The sequence below is a fragment of the Podarcis raffonei genome, chromosome 6 (genome assembly GCF_027172205.1).
Source record: "Podarcis raffonei isolate rPodRaf1 chromosome 6, rPodRaf1.pri, whole genome shotgun sequence".
NCBI lineage: Eukaryota > Metazoa > Chordata > Lepidosauria > Squamata > Lacertidae > Podarcis > Podarcis raffonei.
In genome coordinates this window covers 47,566,204-47,583,870 of record NC_070607.1, presented here as the reverse complement: position 1 = coordinate 47,583,870, position 17,667 = coordinate 47,566,204, and the positions used below count along the sequence as shown (strand labels likewise).

Genomic DNA, 17,667 nt, shown 5'->3' with positions numbered 1-17,667 from the left:
CTGGCAAATCACCTTCATATTACCACTGTAAGAAAAAGGTAACCTGGTCAGCTACGATGAATAAATGCCTGGTACTGGCTGTTTCACTGGACAAAAATAAAGGTGATGTCTGAAGGCACACACAGGTAGACACTTATTCACCGTGACCTCTCTCAAAACATTTGCTTATCCTTCAGCTGTAGGAGCTAAGCATACTCTCAAATAGTAGTTAAAAATATTAATTATTCAAAATCATAATTAAATGACTGAGCCAAAGAACAGTTCTCCCATTTTGCTTCCCATAGGATAGCCAAAATCTGTTCGTCTTCTAGTATCCTACATGATGTTTATCTGAAGTAGGGTTAAATTCTCAACATTATATGAGTATGTCATAGTATGTCCTTTTCAGCTTGTTCAGAAGTATGGTGAGTTATTAAGTTTCTTAATGGCAATCTATATCCTCCGCCCACAGAAATGGTTTTAGGCGCTCTACAATTTCAGGTTTACATCCTTACATTGGTAACATCTGTGAAGGTCAGCTTGCTTATCTGTTTAGCCTACTACCACCTACTCTGACTTAACGGTCGCTCTCCAGTGTCTCGGGGCGAGAGATGTCTTTCACATCACCTGCTAGCTGATTCTTCATTTAAACTGGAGATGCCAGAAATTGAATCCGAGACCTTCTGTTCATAAAGCATGTGTCGCACTACTAAGCCACGGTGGAGAGCCTGCAACTAAGAGAGAATTCATGTTCTGAAAGAAGAGCAGATTTTCTTCCTTAAGACTGAGTACTTGGGTCTATGTTGTTCAGTTTCCAAGCTGCAAAGTAATGGCTCAGTTGAAGTATAAAGGATCACAAGTTCTGGCATGCTATGAAAAAAAAAAATCAGTTATCTCTAGGGTTTGTTTTTGTTTTTTTGCTTCAAATGCAGTCTAAAGCAAATTCTCATAAACATTTCTAGGATGGATTATTTACCAGAAGGAAAATGGTTGGAACACCCATCAGGGGTGAAGCGTGTTGTGTACGGTATTCCTCTTTCCTCATCGTTCGATGGGGACGCAGAAAGAATGGTTCCACTGAAACGCTTGTCTTTCACATCTCTACGCTTGTTTTGCCTCTGTGTTAGTTCATACTAATAGGGCAAACAATCGATGGGGAGATTTTCATTGGGGAAATAATGCAGAGAAAAGGGCAAACCCCCTTCCCATTGCATTACAGTCACAGATTTGGCTGGGGAAAGGACAAGAGGGAAATTTTGCCTCATTGCTTGTGCCTGCTTATCAAAACCAGTCTCTCACGACAAGAACCATGGGTGGCTAAGCAGATCATTGTCCCTGGCCTGGCTGGCGGTTCTTACTTGAATTGCACTCACAGAGGTTACTACCGTATTATACTACACTGTGGGCTAACTTTTGCATCTAAATGGAACCTGAGAGCATCTTATTAAATTGCTTATGTCTGGAAAATTGGTCCGCTTATCTCCAAGTGGGGGAGAGAGACAGTATTTATAGACAACACGCTGATGAAGTCTGTCCTTGTTGTGCCCCCAAGAGGCAGAGATGAACAGGGCTTTCAACCTCCAGCATCCAATCTAATTTTATACTACATCTCTGCTTGCCAGCCTCTGGAAACCATTACTCACTCATTAAAACCTTCATTTCCTTCTGCAAGCTCCATCTGATATTCTGCTAGTTCCTCTACACCACTGCTCTGGCTTGAATGCCTCTGAAACCATGTCATAGGATGCTGAGCCTTTCATCCCTAGGATGCAAGGCCAGATGCCATCTGCTAGGTACCGACATGTACAAGCTCCCAAACTGTGCACTGGGGTGAGGGGCAGGGGGAAGGGAGAATGCAAGTATCTGGTTCTTGAATATGATATGCAATCTAGGAAATGGACACAAATGCATCTGGCCTTGCTACTGTTTTCAATTGCAAAATTTGTTTTTTTTATCCACCAGGTTGTAGGGATTTTTGTTGGTCTCTGCAGGTAGAACGGAACAATGGACAGAGTACATGGGACAGTGCAGAAATAAATAAGAGGAGAATGGGTGTTAAGAGAGATTCATTGGGAGTATTGTTTCATGAGCTCCATATCATGCTTCCTGGACATTTTAACGCCCTTATGCCAATCATGAGGTTTATAAATGTATCTTTTTTACTTAAAAAATAGTTAGCCAAGATTCAGAGGAACCCCCCCCCAAGCCACTAGATTGTGAGCCAGCAAGCCACTCTGCAATTTGCAAATATATTATGGACTTCAATCTTCTCCTTGTCTGATGACCCTAATTACAGTAGTATTTGAATGTTGGTATTAACTGATTTTTTCCGTTGTTCTCTGTCGTTTGAAACCATGTTCCTGTTATTCTTATCAGTTCAACACATCTCAAACCAGTTACAAGAAGAAAAAGTGGAAGGAGGAGGAGGAGGAGAGAGATACAACTAAATGGCAATAATAACAAGCAAAAGAAAAAGTAGAAAGGAAAAATAATGATAAAGAGGGCTCCCCCCCCCCAGATGCCTATATTGCCCTTCTGGTCAGTAATGCTAAGTGAACTAAGTGAAAATGAGCTTGACTGTTCCAATAATCCTTCCTTCCTCCTCTCCTGCTCTATTCTCCAGAATTAAACTTTCTAACCTGCCTCCAGGTTGTACCACAAAAGGCTGGGATGTTTTGGCAACTTGGGCCCTGGTTGTCTTAATGCTCCTCTCTTTCAACAGTAGTTACATGCCCTTCCTCCCAAAAGAAGTGACACTGGCAAGTTTTAAAACCATTTGCCTTGACTGACTGAGATTTCACCAAGTTGGGATGGAGAGCCATTGGTGGCACTAGATTTCCTGATCTTTGTGGCTCTCTTAAATCCCTGCAACATCTGCACTAACCAGTGGTGCAATGGAGAGGCAAGACAGTGAAGGCAGCTGCTGAACTGCACCTTTGACGGTGGACAGCAAGCATCTCTTTCAGAATTTGCACCATACACATCAGCTGCTGGGGAGGGATTACACAGGTGCAACAAACACACCTGTTTACTGGATGGTGGCATTTGATTTTGTATGTCTAGCATCACACCACTTGGATATGAAAATGTACTGCAATTACACACATATCATTATCAGCCACTAGTGTAAACATCTATTCTAGCTTCTTTTACAAGGAGGGTCCTAGGGAATCACAGCAACAGCCAACTGAGGACAGAGGAGACCTCAGTAATTACTATAATTCACATTCCAGAGAGACAGTAAGGCCGCCTCTCTCACACAAGAGCCCAGCAATGCACCCAAGGCAGCCTCTCTCACACAAGGGCCCAACTACGTAACATTAACTCGTCCTACTTTGATGGTATCAAGGGTTTAGGGTCAAATTAGAGTAACCAAAATTAGCAAGATGTCTCAGAAGCCAACCTCTTGCTGGTGGGGGAAGAAGAATTAAAATCATTATAGACACTACAGCACAGATAGTTTTTCTGCCAGATTACAGCTCAAAATCCCTCTGCTAGTTAGTTATGTTTGGGTAAGGCAGTTTCTGAGGGCTTTGGGGAGGAGTATGAAAAGTGATAGTGGAGTTAGAGAAGACCTTTCCACCCAACCCACTTTCAAATTGAAGGAGACAGTCGGCTCCATTTCCCCATTCCTTACATTGACTGCCTCGCCTCCTTTGTGTTGCAAAGAAGCAGGATGTGCCTTATTCAAAATGGCAGCCATATTAGATAGCACAACAAGGCTCCCACTTGGCTAGGGAAGGAGAACAGCTGAAAAATGATTGCTTCTACTATAGTGGTGCTTGTGGCGTATCATGTGTGGTTGGGGCAGGAGAGGCACATCTAATTTAAAGTATATTTAAAAAAACACTGTAAAATTAATGAATGTTAGAAAGATGCTGGAATGGATTTACATGGTCTTAGCAGAAAGGTTACAAAGAATTAAGTAAAAATGGATTGTTAATGGGTTAAAGTGTAAAATTCAAGGTTAAATTGCGTTAAGATAAATTAAGGAACAAAATTTGAGAAAGAGGGAAAGGACTTGCTGGAACAATTATGAAATAGAATACAAAAAGGGAGGCGTGAGGAAGTCAGGAAATAAGTAAATGAAAGATAATTATATGAAAATACTGGATGTTAATGTTGTTAAATGTTATTGTTTAGTTGTATTGTTTTGGGGTTTTCTCTCTTTTTCTTTTCTTTTTCTTTTTTCGCTTTAGTGTTGTATTTTTCTTTATTTTTGAAGTATTGTAATCTTTTTTATTATTATTGTCTGTTTTTCTTTTTTCTGTAATTGTTAAACTTCAATAAATAACTTTTTTTTAAAAAAAGAGAGGCACATCTATCCATTATTCTAGAGCAGTGGCAGGGGAACTTGTGGTACCATGGCCAGTGGTCAGAGATGTTAGGAATCTAGAGAGTGATAGGGCTCCCTACCTGCCTGTCCTAGAGAGATTAGAGGTTCTACAGGCAACTTGGCACATATCTCTGTTATGCATATGGATTATTACTTTTTCCCTTACAGGAGAAAACAACACATACACAGTTATCTCTGTGATAACCCAAGGGGGGAATTATTCTGCAAAAAAATGTATCTCATTTCATGGCTGATTCTAGCAATCTATATTAATGGCAACACAAAAAACAACCACCATACTTTTGCAAGGCAAACATCGTCTCCAGTACCTGAAGTATGTCAAGAGTGAAGTGAATTATAATCATGTTGCATCAAGATGGTGTCCATAATCTAACAAGGAACCTGTGCACATAGCATGAAAGTGCTAACTTTAAGATAGTCTGGACACACATGCTCTTGTTCTGGGTCTTAGATAAATAGTTTCATACGGATGCAAGTGTTTGTGTGTGGGCCTCAGCTTGGAATAAATATTGTGTCAGTGCAATGCACCCAGGCTGAACAAGAGTGAGGAGTGGATGTAAAGAAAATAACAACAGAAACCCTGACTTTCATAATTTGCAGCTGCAAATTCATTCACCAGACGTCTTAAGTCGACTTTCCATTGGAAAACTTGCATTGTCCCTGGGAATGTTCACACATAACTCAGCTTCACTGAGTACACTTAATTTCCTTATTTAACGAGGTCAAAATTCATTGAATTCATTCAAGTTGACTTTAATTAGCCGAGTTGCCTTGCATATCAAAGTGGAAATCAGCTGCACAAATTCAGCACAACTGAACTGAGACATTCAGCTTCAGCTTCATTAAAAAAAAAACTAACACAAGGCTTGTTCTAATGTAATATTTTGCAGCTGAAGCGATTTCTGTGGCTTCATAACTTTGAAGGCGTTTATAACTGGTCATCTAAGCAACTTGTTCATAGACAATCCCAAGACTGCCAACTGTCAGGAATGCTTTCACGGTTCATAGGACTATCTCCAAAAGCAGGTTGCAAGGATGGCTCATTTGCACAAAACACTTTCATAAGCATATAGCTACAGGAATGAATCCAGGATCTATTCCGTTGCTTCTAAACACTATATTGAGAGTGAACCATAATGGCTGGAACAAGATCTTTTGTTTCCACTTGAGGTCAGCATTGACAGCAGCCAGTCCATCACCCAAATGCTCAGATTTTGTTTAAAATAGTATTTCAAAGCCTGATACGAGCAAATTGTTTTTCTGTGGCTCCCGTGGAGATGTTTTGGAAAAAGGAAACAAACTGACACACAATGACAAGAAGCTTATATTTAATATTCACAATATTTAATTGGGGGGGCAATGGAATAAAGCTCTAACCTCTTATGTCCTAGTTCAGCAACTCTTGTGTGCATAAAGGGATTGTCCTTTGCCCTCAAGGGGTGGATCTGTACCACACGTGGACAAGCTTCAGGTCATTGGCTGCATGCAGCTTTCACAGGCCCTCAACTGTGGCATGCCATGGGTACCCACTCAAACCCTCTTGCCACCGAACTGTCCCCTGTGCCCATGTGTCTTCCTCCCTATGTAAGCTATGAATCCCTCGGCCCCACAGTTGTTTAGCAAGCTGGGGTGGGGAGTGCGATTGTGGTGATGAGGAAGGCAGGTGGGGACAGCACTCCCCAAGTGCCCATCACCTTTGTGTACAGGCATCAGTCTGCCTGTGTCTGGTCCCACACACCACCAGCTCTTACCATGGCCCACTGCTGCATGTGTTCCTCTATCATGTATGCAACCCATCATAATTTTCGCACCAGTTTAACTGTCATGGCTTCCCCTATTGAATTTTGGGAGTCACTGTTTGGCGAGGAATCCACAGGTTGAAGTGCGGGGGGAGGGTTTAAATACCAGCTGCAGGCCTTTAACCTGGGCTAGAAGGTTCTGAGATACAGATATAGCCTGAAAATTGTTTTTGCGGCTTGGCCTGCGGATGATAAGACACATTGCCCATGTTTCATTCTCCAGCTGAATGTGAGAACATTCGCAGCTGCTTCGAGTGTGCCTCGCTACAGACAATAAGGTACCTCGGGACTTGGCTTCTTAGTTCTGCTGAGGATGGATGAGCTCATGTTTCTTTATATAGATATCCCGTCAGATTCCTCTCCATAGCAACACGTCCTGGCGTGACAGCCTCTGGGCTTGTGCTGTCAGAGAGCCTGGCTGCTTGAGTCTGACACCGCATCCTCCCCATCATTGCAAACAGCACCCGCTCAAAGGCAACAGACCGGAGAGGAACCAGCACAGGTAACAGGAGGGTGGATCAGCAGGCTGCTACAAAGCATCACGCTGCCTCCTTCACAAACACGGTAAGCCAGGAACGGAGCTGTCTTCTCCACTGCCTGGTGCCACAGTGCCATCTTGTGGCCAAATTATTCAAAAACAGAATTTACTATGCAGCAAGAAGGTATGTACAGATTTTTAAAACCCCAAATCCTTCGGGAGGAAATGCAAGAGAGAAATCCAGCAAACAAGCAAACAGTGTATGTGTGTCAGCAGTTTCACATTTGAGTTCTTTGAGAACTCTCAGGCGGATACATCTGGACCCAGAGATTCATCAGTTTTTGTTTTCTCTATTAGGCCTAGAACTTCACCTCTTGCCACCGCTGTTTTCCTCTGTTCCCCAGACTCCCTTTCCTGCAAAGTTAGTTCAGATCCCTATCTGCCCTGTATCTTCTGCTGTGAAGACACATGCAAAAAAAATTCATTCAGCTTCTCTGCAATCTCCCCTTTAACACACCTTTAATTATAATAAAGAGGGCATCCTCTTGGTCTTGGCGGTACCTCTCCTGATCTGAACCATACACTCCAGTTGAGCTTCTGATATTGCATTTTTGAACCACTCCAAGCTCAGGAGTCAGGATTCAAGGGTTCAGGTACAGGACAAGAAGTCCAGAACTGGGTGGAAGTGACAAAGATGTCCCAATAAGCTTTCCCACCTCTGCCACCAAGTTTTAAAAGACAAGGCATGGTGCACTCCCCATGAGACTCTCTCCCCTTGTGGGAATGTTGAGCTTGCAAGTGCACGCTGCATCAGGGTAGGTGCGTCTGCTCCCATTTGTGAAGGCTTTATACTCCTATTCTATCTCTAGTCCTGTAGTCACCTCTTCCTTTTCAGCCTCCATCATGGGCTGATCAGAACCCACCCCAGAGTCCACTGAGTGGGTGGATAGGGCCCACTTCGCTTTCCAAAGTGGCTGAAATTGGGGCGGGAAGGGGAGGTTCTCCCTTCCTCCCACCCAGGTTCCCACAGCACAATCCTCCCCTCTGTTCCTTCTCCATCTGAGCCAGCAAATCCAAGCATGATTCCAACAGTGCTGCAGGCTCATGACAGTACATATGACAGACAGTGCAAGACACTGGAAAGCCCACAACACCTGCTAGCTTTTTAGGGGGGCCGGAATTTATTGAGTTACTTTATTAGAAGCTTAGGTCATGGAGAGGAAGGGCAGAGTAGTGTGCCCTGGCCTCCTTGCCCTGCTGCTAAACTCACCCAGCTACTTAACTTGCCTTGATGCTTTTTCAGCTGAAACAGAGGTGGTTCATCAGCTGGGGCTCCCCTTAGCTCCTGCAGTGGGCTCCCCTTGATACAAGAGTGACCCAAGAGGTTCTGCGTGATAGACAGAATCACCCTGATGATTGCACTGGCACCAAGAATAGAATTTAGTCCTTTAACCCAATGCAGAGGACTTCATAAGCACTACACAATTCAGATCTACATTCATTAACTCCTCGTGGTCCATGTTCATAAGTGGTCCCTATACAGTGGTACCTCGGGTTAAGTACTTAATTCATTCCAGAGGTCCGTTTTTAACCTGAAACTGTTCTTAACCTGAAGCACCACTTTAGCTAATGGGGCCTCCTGCTGCCGTCGCACTGCCGGAGTACAAGTTCTGTTCTCATCCAGAAGCAAAGTTCTTAACCCGAGTTACTATTATCTGGGTTAGCGGAGTCTGTAACCTGAAGCGTATGTAACCCGAGGTACCACTGTACTCAGAAGGCTTGTGTTCTTCGCAACAGGGAGAGAACTCCACTTTGTTTTTTGGTTTTTTTTGGAACCTTACTGCTTGAATGCTGCTTTCTGCATAGAACCCCCAAAGCCATGTCTTACCTGTCAGAAGATGCTGCTTGAACTGAGCGTCGCAAAAGGAACTGGGAGGTGATCGGTAAAGGGCTTCATTATCTAAGCCTGTAAATGCAATAGAAATGGGGGGGGGGAGAGACACACACACAGTAAGATTTTCTTATCATACAAAAATGGTGAACTAATCAAGGGGGCCTTGAAGAAGTTCCAGGCAGTGAAATTACACCACCAAGAGAAAGGCTCCAATTATATTTACACACACACCCTTTACAAACTGAATAATTTATTCCTTGAACAACTGCATTTCAGTCACAATATTCTGACCCCGTCCACTTTTGCCTCAAGCACTGCTCACTATCACGATGCGGCCCCTGGAAGGTTGGCCTGGGTTGGACCTGGCCCTTGGGCTGAAAGCAGGGAACCAACTGGGCACTGTCCAAAGGGGCAGAAATAATGAGCCAGCTGCCTCCTCTTTACAAAGGCCACTGCTTCTCTGGAATTTGCATATATACTAATAGCAAACATTATATACTGATCAGCAGTTTAGGATGTGGAATGTCAAACAACAGCAGCAATGAAATCTAGCAGCAACAGAGTTTTTTCTTATACCTTCTTTTTCCAATGCTTCAACAAGTCTCTTTACAACCAGCAGTGCTTGTTCAGGGAGATTTAACCAGTCAACAAACTCCATCTGCCCAGGAGGTCCTGTTAGGAAGAGAGAGGCAAACAAGACTGTTGAACTCATACACTCCTCATTCCAGCGTAATGAAAGCTAGGACTGTCAAGCAGCAAAATTGTCAAAGTCTCCTACAGGCTCAAATTTGCAGGATATGTTTGGTGCTAGCTGGCCAGGTACTGTCTTTAAAAAGAATAAAATTGATTTGATTGCTACTTCCAGCTACTAAACTGAATGCATGAAGGAAAGGTAGAGAACCTGTGACCCTCCTCCATGGTCTACAACTCCCAACATCCCTTGATAGTCACAATTCACTTGCATGCCATTGAGTTTAGAAGAACAGAAAATTATCATGTAAGTTTGAGCATTAAGTCATTTGAGTGTCTCACTTTTCCCCACCTTTGCTGGATCACTCTTTTTAAAAAATTAATAACAACTATTTTTATTATTATTTATAAAATGCCTAAAGTTTTTAAGTGCTGTACAAAAATTTAAAAGCAACAATGTCCCCATCCACAAGCTGATAATCTAATAGACATGATGCCAAGGAGGAAGCAGGAAAAAAGCAACTTCAGATAGTAATTCTTTACATTAAATGCCATTGTACCACCCAGACTCTTATTAATTTCCTAAGACGCTCATTACTTCACAATTGGTTCAGGAGGCATGTGCACTCTTAAACTATATTCTATCATCAAAAAATCTGTGTTCTCTGTATTTTCAAGCTATTGTTTATCATGGATTTTGTCTTATCTTAAAAGGCTCAATCTATGTACACTATATATTGTGGTTTTTTTCTTTGCTGTGGTTGTCAGGAAAACTCTACACTGTGTCTGAAGTTTTTTTGTCTGTAGATTTTTTTTAATGAACTTTTTTTTGGGGGGAATGCATGTGGATACAGATGGTCTCCCAATTCTAATCTGTATTTAAGCAAGCTAGAGAAAATCTGTTTCATAGCTCCAGATCTCCAAAATGTGGACCTGACTTTCCTGTGCAGGTTTCCCAAACTCTGACTACTGCACATTTACGAGCATGAATCCTGGCCAGCAGATGGCTCTAAAACCACAAAAATCAGAGTCCTGTTCCAGTCCCGAAGAAGCGGTAAAATGGACAGCATTGGAATCTCATCCGGTTTTTGAAGCTGGAATTACTGACATCAGAGCTTGGACAAGGGCTCCTTACATTATAAAAGCCAAAGTGAGCTCATCTCTGCAGCAGCTTTGCACAGCAGAGTCTGTCAGGTACACAAAAATACCCAAGTGTCTTATGATACCTTGAAGAGCAAATCACCATACTGTAATAAATTTTAAATGTGTAAATAATAAATCTTTAAGGTGCCACCAGACTAGTCTTTTGCTGCAACAGACTAACAAGGCTACCCCTCTAGAAATTGTTACAAAAATATTAACTATAATCAGAAGTAAACCCTGTACATTCATGTTTATATTTGTAACTCTCTTCAGTGCATCACCGTCTTGAGCTGGACTCTGTGGGTGTCAACAGCATGATGTATGGGAAGAGCAGACATTAGGAGTGAAGTGGGAATGGTCAGCAAAAACTAGAGTTGCCTCATTTTCTGCATCAGGAAATGCAGGAGTTGCAATTTGCAATCTTAGTGTTCATAGAGCAGCACTGAGTCACTCCAAATCCATTCCCGTGTATTTGATTGCTGTGGTGTATGATGCAAGAGATTGTAAAAGAAGCTCTTTCAGTGTCTACTCTAAACTAAGTCTAATTAGGTTCAGGTAAGTGTGCAAAGGATGTGGCCTACTGCACAATTCTCTACAACCCTGCAAAATGGGATGCTGCAATTCTTCCAACTTTGAAATGGGCAAAGAATCAGAAAAGCAATATAAGAGCTTAAACAAACATTTGCGCTTTGAATATACTTGAGCTGACTCCTATTGGCAAGGGCAAAAGCGAAAGCTACCTCTGAAAACCAGAAAACAATTCCAGCAGAAATAAAGGATAACAGAGTCAACCACTGCAAAGTAGCTGCTTGGCAAAGAGACGCTGCAGTTGCATACACACATATGTATTCATAAATGTATACATACATCCTTTTATTTGTATGCTGACTTTCCATGTTATATATATGGTGTATATATAAATATTTCAAGTAATAAAAATAAATGAACAAGGGTTTATTTCCCACAAAACTGGCACGTAGTAGGAAACTACTGTCTGGCAACCTGATACCTGACTATCATTTCTTACTCTACACACACTTTTGCTTCCTCTCTGTAGCATCTTCGGGGGTGGGGTGGAAACTACGCTAGGTCAGGCCAGGTAAAGGTAAAGAGACCCCTGACCATTAGGTCCAGTCGTGGACGACTCTGGGGTTGCAGCGCTCATCTCGCTTTATTGGCCGAGGGAGCCGGCGTACAGCTTCCGGGTCATGTGGCCAGCATGACTAAGCTGCTTCTGGCGAACCAGAGCAGCGCACGGAAACGCCGTTTACCTTCCTGCTGAAGCGGTACCTATTTATCTACTTGCACTTCGTGCTTTTGAACTGCTAGGTTGGCAGGAGCTGGGACCGAGGAATGCGAGCTCACCCTGTCGCGGGGATTCGAACCGCTGACCTTCTGATCGGCAAGCCCTAGGCTCTGTGGTTTAACCCATAGCGCCACCTGCCAAAGGACCATCTAATCCAGCATCCTGTTCTCACAGTAGCCAACCAGATGCCTGTGGGAAGCCTGAAAGCAGGATATGAGCGCAACAGCACTCTTCCTTCTTGTGATTTCCAGCAACTAGCGTTCAGAGGCATATGACATCTGACACTAGGAGATTGCTACTGCGGCTGGTAGACATTCACAGCCTTATCCTCCATGCATTTGTCTATCCCACCCTTTCAGGCCATCCAAGTTGTTGGCCATCACTCTGCCTTAGGGTAACAAATTCCACAGCCAAGTGATGGAATGTGCGAAGAGGACTTGAATCTTCTAACTTTCAGCTTCCCTTAATGACACCAGGTTTTAATATTTAAAAAGAAAAATAAAAACCTCTCTGCCACCGCTTCTGCAGCATAATACCTAATTTTATGCACCTATATAATGTCCCCTCTTTCCTAAACTAAAAACACCCAAATATTTGTTCCTTTTTCCTGAACCTTTTCCAGCACCACAATATCTCTTTTGAGGAGAGGCTCTCAGAAATGTACACAGCGTTCTAGATGTACGCCATGGATTTGTAATATGACATTAGGATATTGGCAGTTTTATTTTCCACCCCTTTCCTAATTATCCCTAACATGGAATTTGTATTTTCCACAGCTGCCACACACTGGGTTAACATTTTCATTAAATTATCCACCCCAAGCTCATTCACTGCCAGTTCAGGCTACACTAGCGTTTATGTGAATTACATTTTTCCTCACCAATGTCCATCACTTTACACTTGCAGTGTACTAAGATATCCCCCAATCAACTGCCTAGAGTTTCTATAATTCAACTGTTTCCATCATTTGATGTGAGGGACTGGCGGGCCCCTGACGAGTGTGCCCTGGAGCAAGGGGGGCTGAAGTCTAACGTGGGAGGGGGGGCAGTGGTTTGTGGGGATCTGCATGAGCCAGGAGGCAAGGATCAGAGGCAGGGGAAACTTCGGAGCTGGAGGAAGAGGTAGGTCAGGCAAGTGAAGGGCTTCCCCACCCATTCCTGCACCACTGTCTCCCAGAGCCAGGAGGGAATTGAAATGGGAGGCCCAGAGAAAGTTTCCATGCAGGCCCAATTTCTGGCTGTGTGCATCTGTCAGGGGAAGGTACATAAGCTGGTGGCATGAGAGTGGCCCCCTGTTGCTGCAAATGCTCCCTAGAGCACAGAGCTGGGAATAGCTGCCTAGCCATGAGATTGGTGTGGATAGATATCCAGAGCTATAGAGAATAAATACTTAATTATCTGCCTTGGCTGGGAAGCACCCTTGACATTTTATATATTAAATGTTTGTAATTACTTTTACTGTTGATGTTTTATTGTGCAACCAAATAAATGGAATGACTCTCCCTCCAGGAATGCCATAGGTGTTTTTTCTTATGTAGGTCTTCCTTTGTACACTCGTTATAATCCTGTTATAATCCTGTTAATTGCAGTGCCCTAAAATATCCAGTTTTGCCATTTGCCAACAAACTAATTTGCTGTCTGAAACAAATGCCACACAGTACTCCATGAAACCTTGATCCTGGCTCACCTTAGTGTTGATTCACAGTACCTCTGGTACCATGTTGAAATGCAGATTGGTAATGTGGTCCTAATCCATACACAGAGGAAAGTGTCACCAGTTTCTACACCAGCCACACATAGCCTGACAGCACTGGCTTTTTCATGCTGATCAGCAGTGAGAAGACACTGGAAAAGTGGACACTGTGTGCCCAGAAGAATAATGTGCAGAGTGTACTGCCAGCTCCTATGTGTCCAGGTTCTCATGAATTAGGCTTTGGCCAAGGCCCAAGGATTCAGCTTTGGTTGAATCTGGATTTCCATCAAAGCAATCCTAAAACTAAAGATCAAATGCTGAAATAAAAAAAATATATATATGGGTCAAACCTCAAGAGCTGGCAAGTTTTAGGGACAGTGGTAGGCACATTGGTGTGCAAGCAGCCCACTCAACACAAACTCAGCAATGGCATTTTTCCATGTGCCTAAAGCAATGGCCTTTTCACGAGTTAGGAGGAGTGTGTTCTGAAGGAAGGGGGAAATCTCTAATGATGGAATTTTAGTTGAACTAAAACCCCATTTTATTATGTGTTGGTTTGAAGCAACTCCTCTTGTAAAATCCTGCCTGTCAAAACTGGGTCAGGTTTGTTTGTACTCTTTGGTTTCATTGGCTCTTTTCTGACAGCTGGATGGGCGGAAGGAGATGCTTCTCTTCACACCTTTGCCATGAGCAGCTGGGCAGGGAGGGAAGGCTGCCGAGGACACCAGGCCCCAGGGAAAGGAGGGGGCAGAAAGGGAGCTCTAACTGGGCAGGATACAGCCGGATGCCCGGCCATGGTAGCTGAAATAGGCACGGGTCGTGAGCTATACAAGGCCAGTAAAAGAACCAGCGCTCCTTTTCCTGGGTGCAAGCCACACTGAAGCCCCTTTCATTTGCAAAGCAACACTGTACTGGTCCCCCCCCCAATGCAATTTAATGATCTTTCAGGGATCTTTCCCCCACCCCCAGGGCAATCCCGTGAATCTGAGAGTGTAAAGAAAGGACTACGAAAGAGGCCGAAATTGGTTAAATTCAGCCAGGCAAGCAGTTAAAATGTAAGCAGCTCAGTCAGATGGGTGTTTTTTTGTTGTTTTTTCTATGTGCAAGACTGTGTGATTTTGTTGCCTTGCTTTCTTTACAAGCTCTGACAATCTGGCTTCATTGGTTTAAAGGGATATTTCCTAGATTTTCTTGCTAACTTCTTCCGTATGTGCTGCACAGTTGTTAAGCTACCACATGAGTCCTGGGGAGAATTCACAAGGTTCTATAAGATTTGGTGTCCTCTGGACTTCGGGAAAGTAAAACTAAGGCTCCTTTCATTTTATTATTTCCTAGAGCTGCTCTGGATAGAGAGTTCCCTGGCAGGTAGCTGGACAGATAGTTTGTTAGGAGCTTCAGTCTGAGGGTAGCAACCTATTGTGATTATATGGGGGGGGATACCCTTCCACAAAATGGGGCTTTGCCAGGAAGACCCCCTCATCTGTCACATTGTTTGTTTTTTCTTTTAATTTTTTTGTTTCTTTTAAAATTTGCTGGCTATTCCCATGGGTGCCTTGCTGTGATGCCAAATGGTTTATGACCCCAGGCTACCAAATAAAAATATGATTTTTGAAATCACTTTTTAACTGAATACAGTAGGTGATGGGAAAGATTTTTTGAGTTCTCACCATGCCCACTTTTACACTTTAGCCACCTGCATTTTGATATGCAGTCACAAGCACCCATCTGAGGGTTGACTCTGGGTCAATGCAGCCCTTGGCCTGAGAATGGCTTGGCCACCCTGACTTAACAAACTGGTGTTCATTCTGGCCATTAGATTTTTTTTTATAAGATATTTATTGAGATTTTACAAAAAATAGACAAAAGTTTACAAAGAAAAATAAAAAGAAAAATACAGAAAAGAAAAATACAATAATCGAAAAAGTAAAAACACATAATTAAAAGAAAAGAAAAAAAATGAAAAAAATAGATCCATTTTTATGCCTTTTGCTTCATTTACTAGTTTCCTTGACTTCCACCCGCCTCCCCTTTTTGTATTCCCATTTACCTAATCAATTCAGCAAATCCTTGGCCTATTTCCTTTATCTTAACTCTTTATCTTGACATATTTATAAATGAATATTTTCATCCTTTGTCAATCTATTTTTAACATATTCTTTTTAACTTTGTTGCTAACACCTCTTATTTTCGATCCAACGTCAAATTAACATTCTATAATTTTACAATATTTCTGTAAATAGTCTTTAAATTTCTTCCAATCTTCCTCCACCGACTCTTCTCCCTGGTCTCGGATTCTGCCAGTCATTTCAGCCAGTTCCATGAAATCCATCAACTTCATCTGCCATTCTTCCAGAGTGGGTAACCCTTGCGCCTTCCAATACTTTGCAATAAGTATTCTTGCTGCTGTTGTCATATACATAAAGAAAGTTCTATCCTTCTTTGACACCAATTGGCCGACTATGCCCAGGAGAAAGGCCTCTGGTTTCTTCAGAAAGGTGTACCTAAGTACCTTTTTCATTTCATTATATATCATCTCCCAGAAAGCCTTAATCCTTGGGCACGTCCACCAAAGGTGAAAGAATGTACCTTCAGTCTCCTTACATTTCCAACACTTATTATCGGGCAAATGGTAGATTTTTGCAAGCTTGACTGGTGTCATGTACCACCTATATATCATTTTCATAATATTTTCTCTTATGGCATTACATGCCGTAAATTTCATACCAGTGGTCCACAACCGTTCCCAGTCAGCAAACATAATGTTATGTCCTATATCCTGTGCCCATTTAATCATAGCAGAGTTAACCGTCTCGTCCTGCGTGTTCCATTTTAACAGCAAGTTATACATTCTTGAAAGTATCTTAGTTTTGGGCTCTAACAGTTCTGTTTCCAATTTTGATTTCTCCACCTGGAATCCATTTTTTTATCCAAATTAAAAGCCTCTCTTATTTGATAATAATGAAGCCAATCTCGCACTTTGTCTTTTAGTTTCTCAAAGCTTTGCAATTTTAACTTATCTCCCTCTTGTTCCAAAATTTCCCAATATTTAGGCCATTTGGCCTCCATATTGGGTCTTCTCAGAGCCTTTGCTTCCATTGGTGACAACCACCTTGGAGTTTTGTTTTCCAATAAGTCTTTATGCCTTATCCAGACATTAAACAATGCTTTCCTGACAATATGGTTTTTGAATGCTTTATGTGCTTTAACCTTGTCGTACCACAAATATGCATGCCACCCAAAAACATTGTTAAAACCTTCTAAGTCTAAAATGTCTGTGTTCTCAAGAAGTAGCCACTCTTTCAGCCAGCAAAAAGCTGCTGATTCATAATAAAGTTTAAGGTCTGGCAGGGCAAATCCACCTCTTTCCTTTGCATCAGTTAGTATTTTAAATTTTATTCTGGGCTTCTTGCCCTGCCAGACAAATCTAGAAATGTCCTTCTGCCATTCTGGCCATTGGAAACCTTGAGTTCCTTCCGGGGATGGGGAACCTGTGGCCTTTCAGATGTTGGTGCACTCCCAATTCCCATAAGTCCCAGCCAGCATGGCTAATGACTGTTCTTCAACCTGGGGTCCTCGGATGTTGTTGGAGTACAACTCCCATCATCCCTGACCATTGGCTGAGGTGGCTGGGGATGACGGGAGCTGTAGTCCAGCACCATCTGGAGACGCCAGGTTGAAAACACTGATCTGGAGGACCATAGATTCCCCATCCCTGCTTTAGCAGAAGATGCAGCTTAATTCTCTACATTTGAGGTTGGTGGCAGTGTAAAGAAGGAGGGGCAAAGGGAACTTTGCCAGTCTGGAGGAAAGTTGTACACCCACCTTCAAAAGTCCCTCCTCATCTTACCTGAGGTGCATGGGGACCTTTTTATCCTGGTTTGCTTAAGAGCCTTGGAGCATAAGGTCTAATTCCCCAGCTGCCTAGTCACTGAAGCATTTTCTGTGCTAACATGACAGCTGCAAAAATCTAGAAATGTCAACCAAGGAGGTGACACTACGGGGAATAAGAGTTTCGCAGTAAATTGACGTCCCTTTTCCACTTGAATGGTGTGGAAGGCAGCAGGATTGCTCCTATTGGTCTTGGGCAAATAGCATATTAAACCATCGCAACTGCGTCCCCTTCCTCCTTTGCCCCCTGGTCCTTCCTAGGTCTTAACACTAAGGAGTTTTGACTTCAGCCACACATAGCCAGGAAATGGACCGTTAAGCCTGACATTTCAATCTGCCCTAACGTCAGTACAGGCCAAAGGAAACAGCTAGTACCGAAGCTGGCCAATGCATTAAACTGACCCAGATTTTGTGGTGGTTTTAAAAAAAAAAATCTGCAAT

General features: G+C 42.8%; 1 protein-coding gene across 2 annotated transcripts in view; it reads right to left on the bottom strand.

The window, feature by feature from the left end:
• The window catches only part of PIK3R3 (phosphoinositide-3-kinase regulatory subunit 3), a 243,370-nt gene that overhangs the window by 215,904 nt on the left and 9,799 nt on the right, over positions 1-17,667 (bottom strand). For both annotated transcript variants that reach the window (XM_053392565.1, XM_053392566.1), the window contains exons 2-3: positions 9,084-9,179; positions 8,502-8,579 (exon numbers count right to left, since the gene is read on the bottom strand). In XM_053392565.1, the coding sequence (XP_053248540.1) occupies positions 8,502-8,579; positions 9,084-9,179 (174 nt within the window). The remainder of the gene's footprint in view (positions 1-8,501; positions 8,580-9,083; positions 9,180-17,667) is intronic.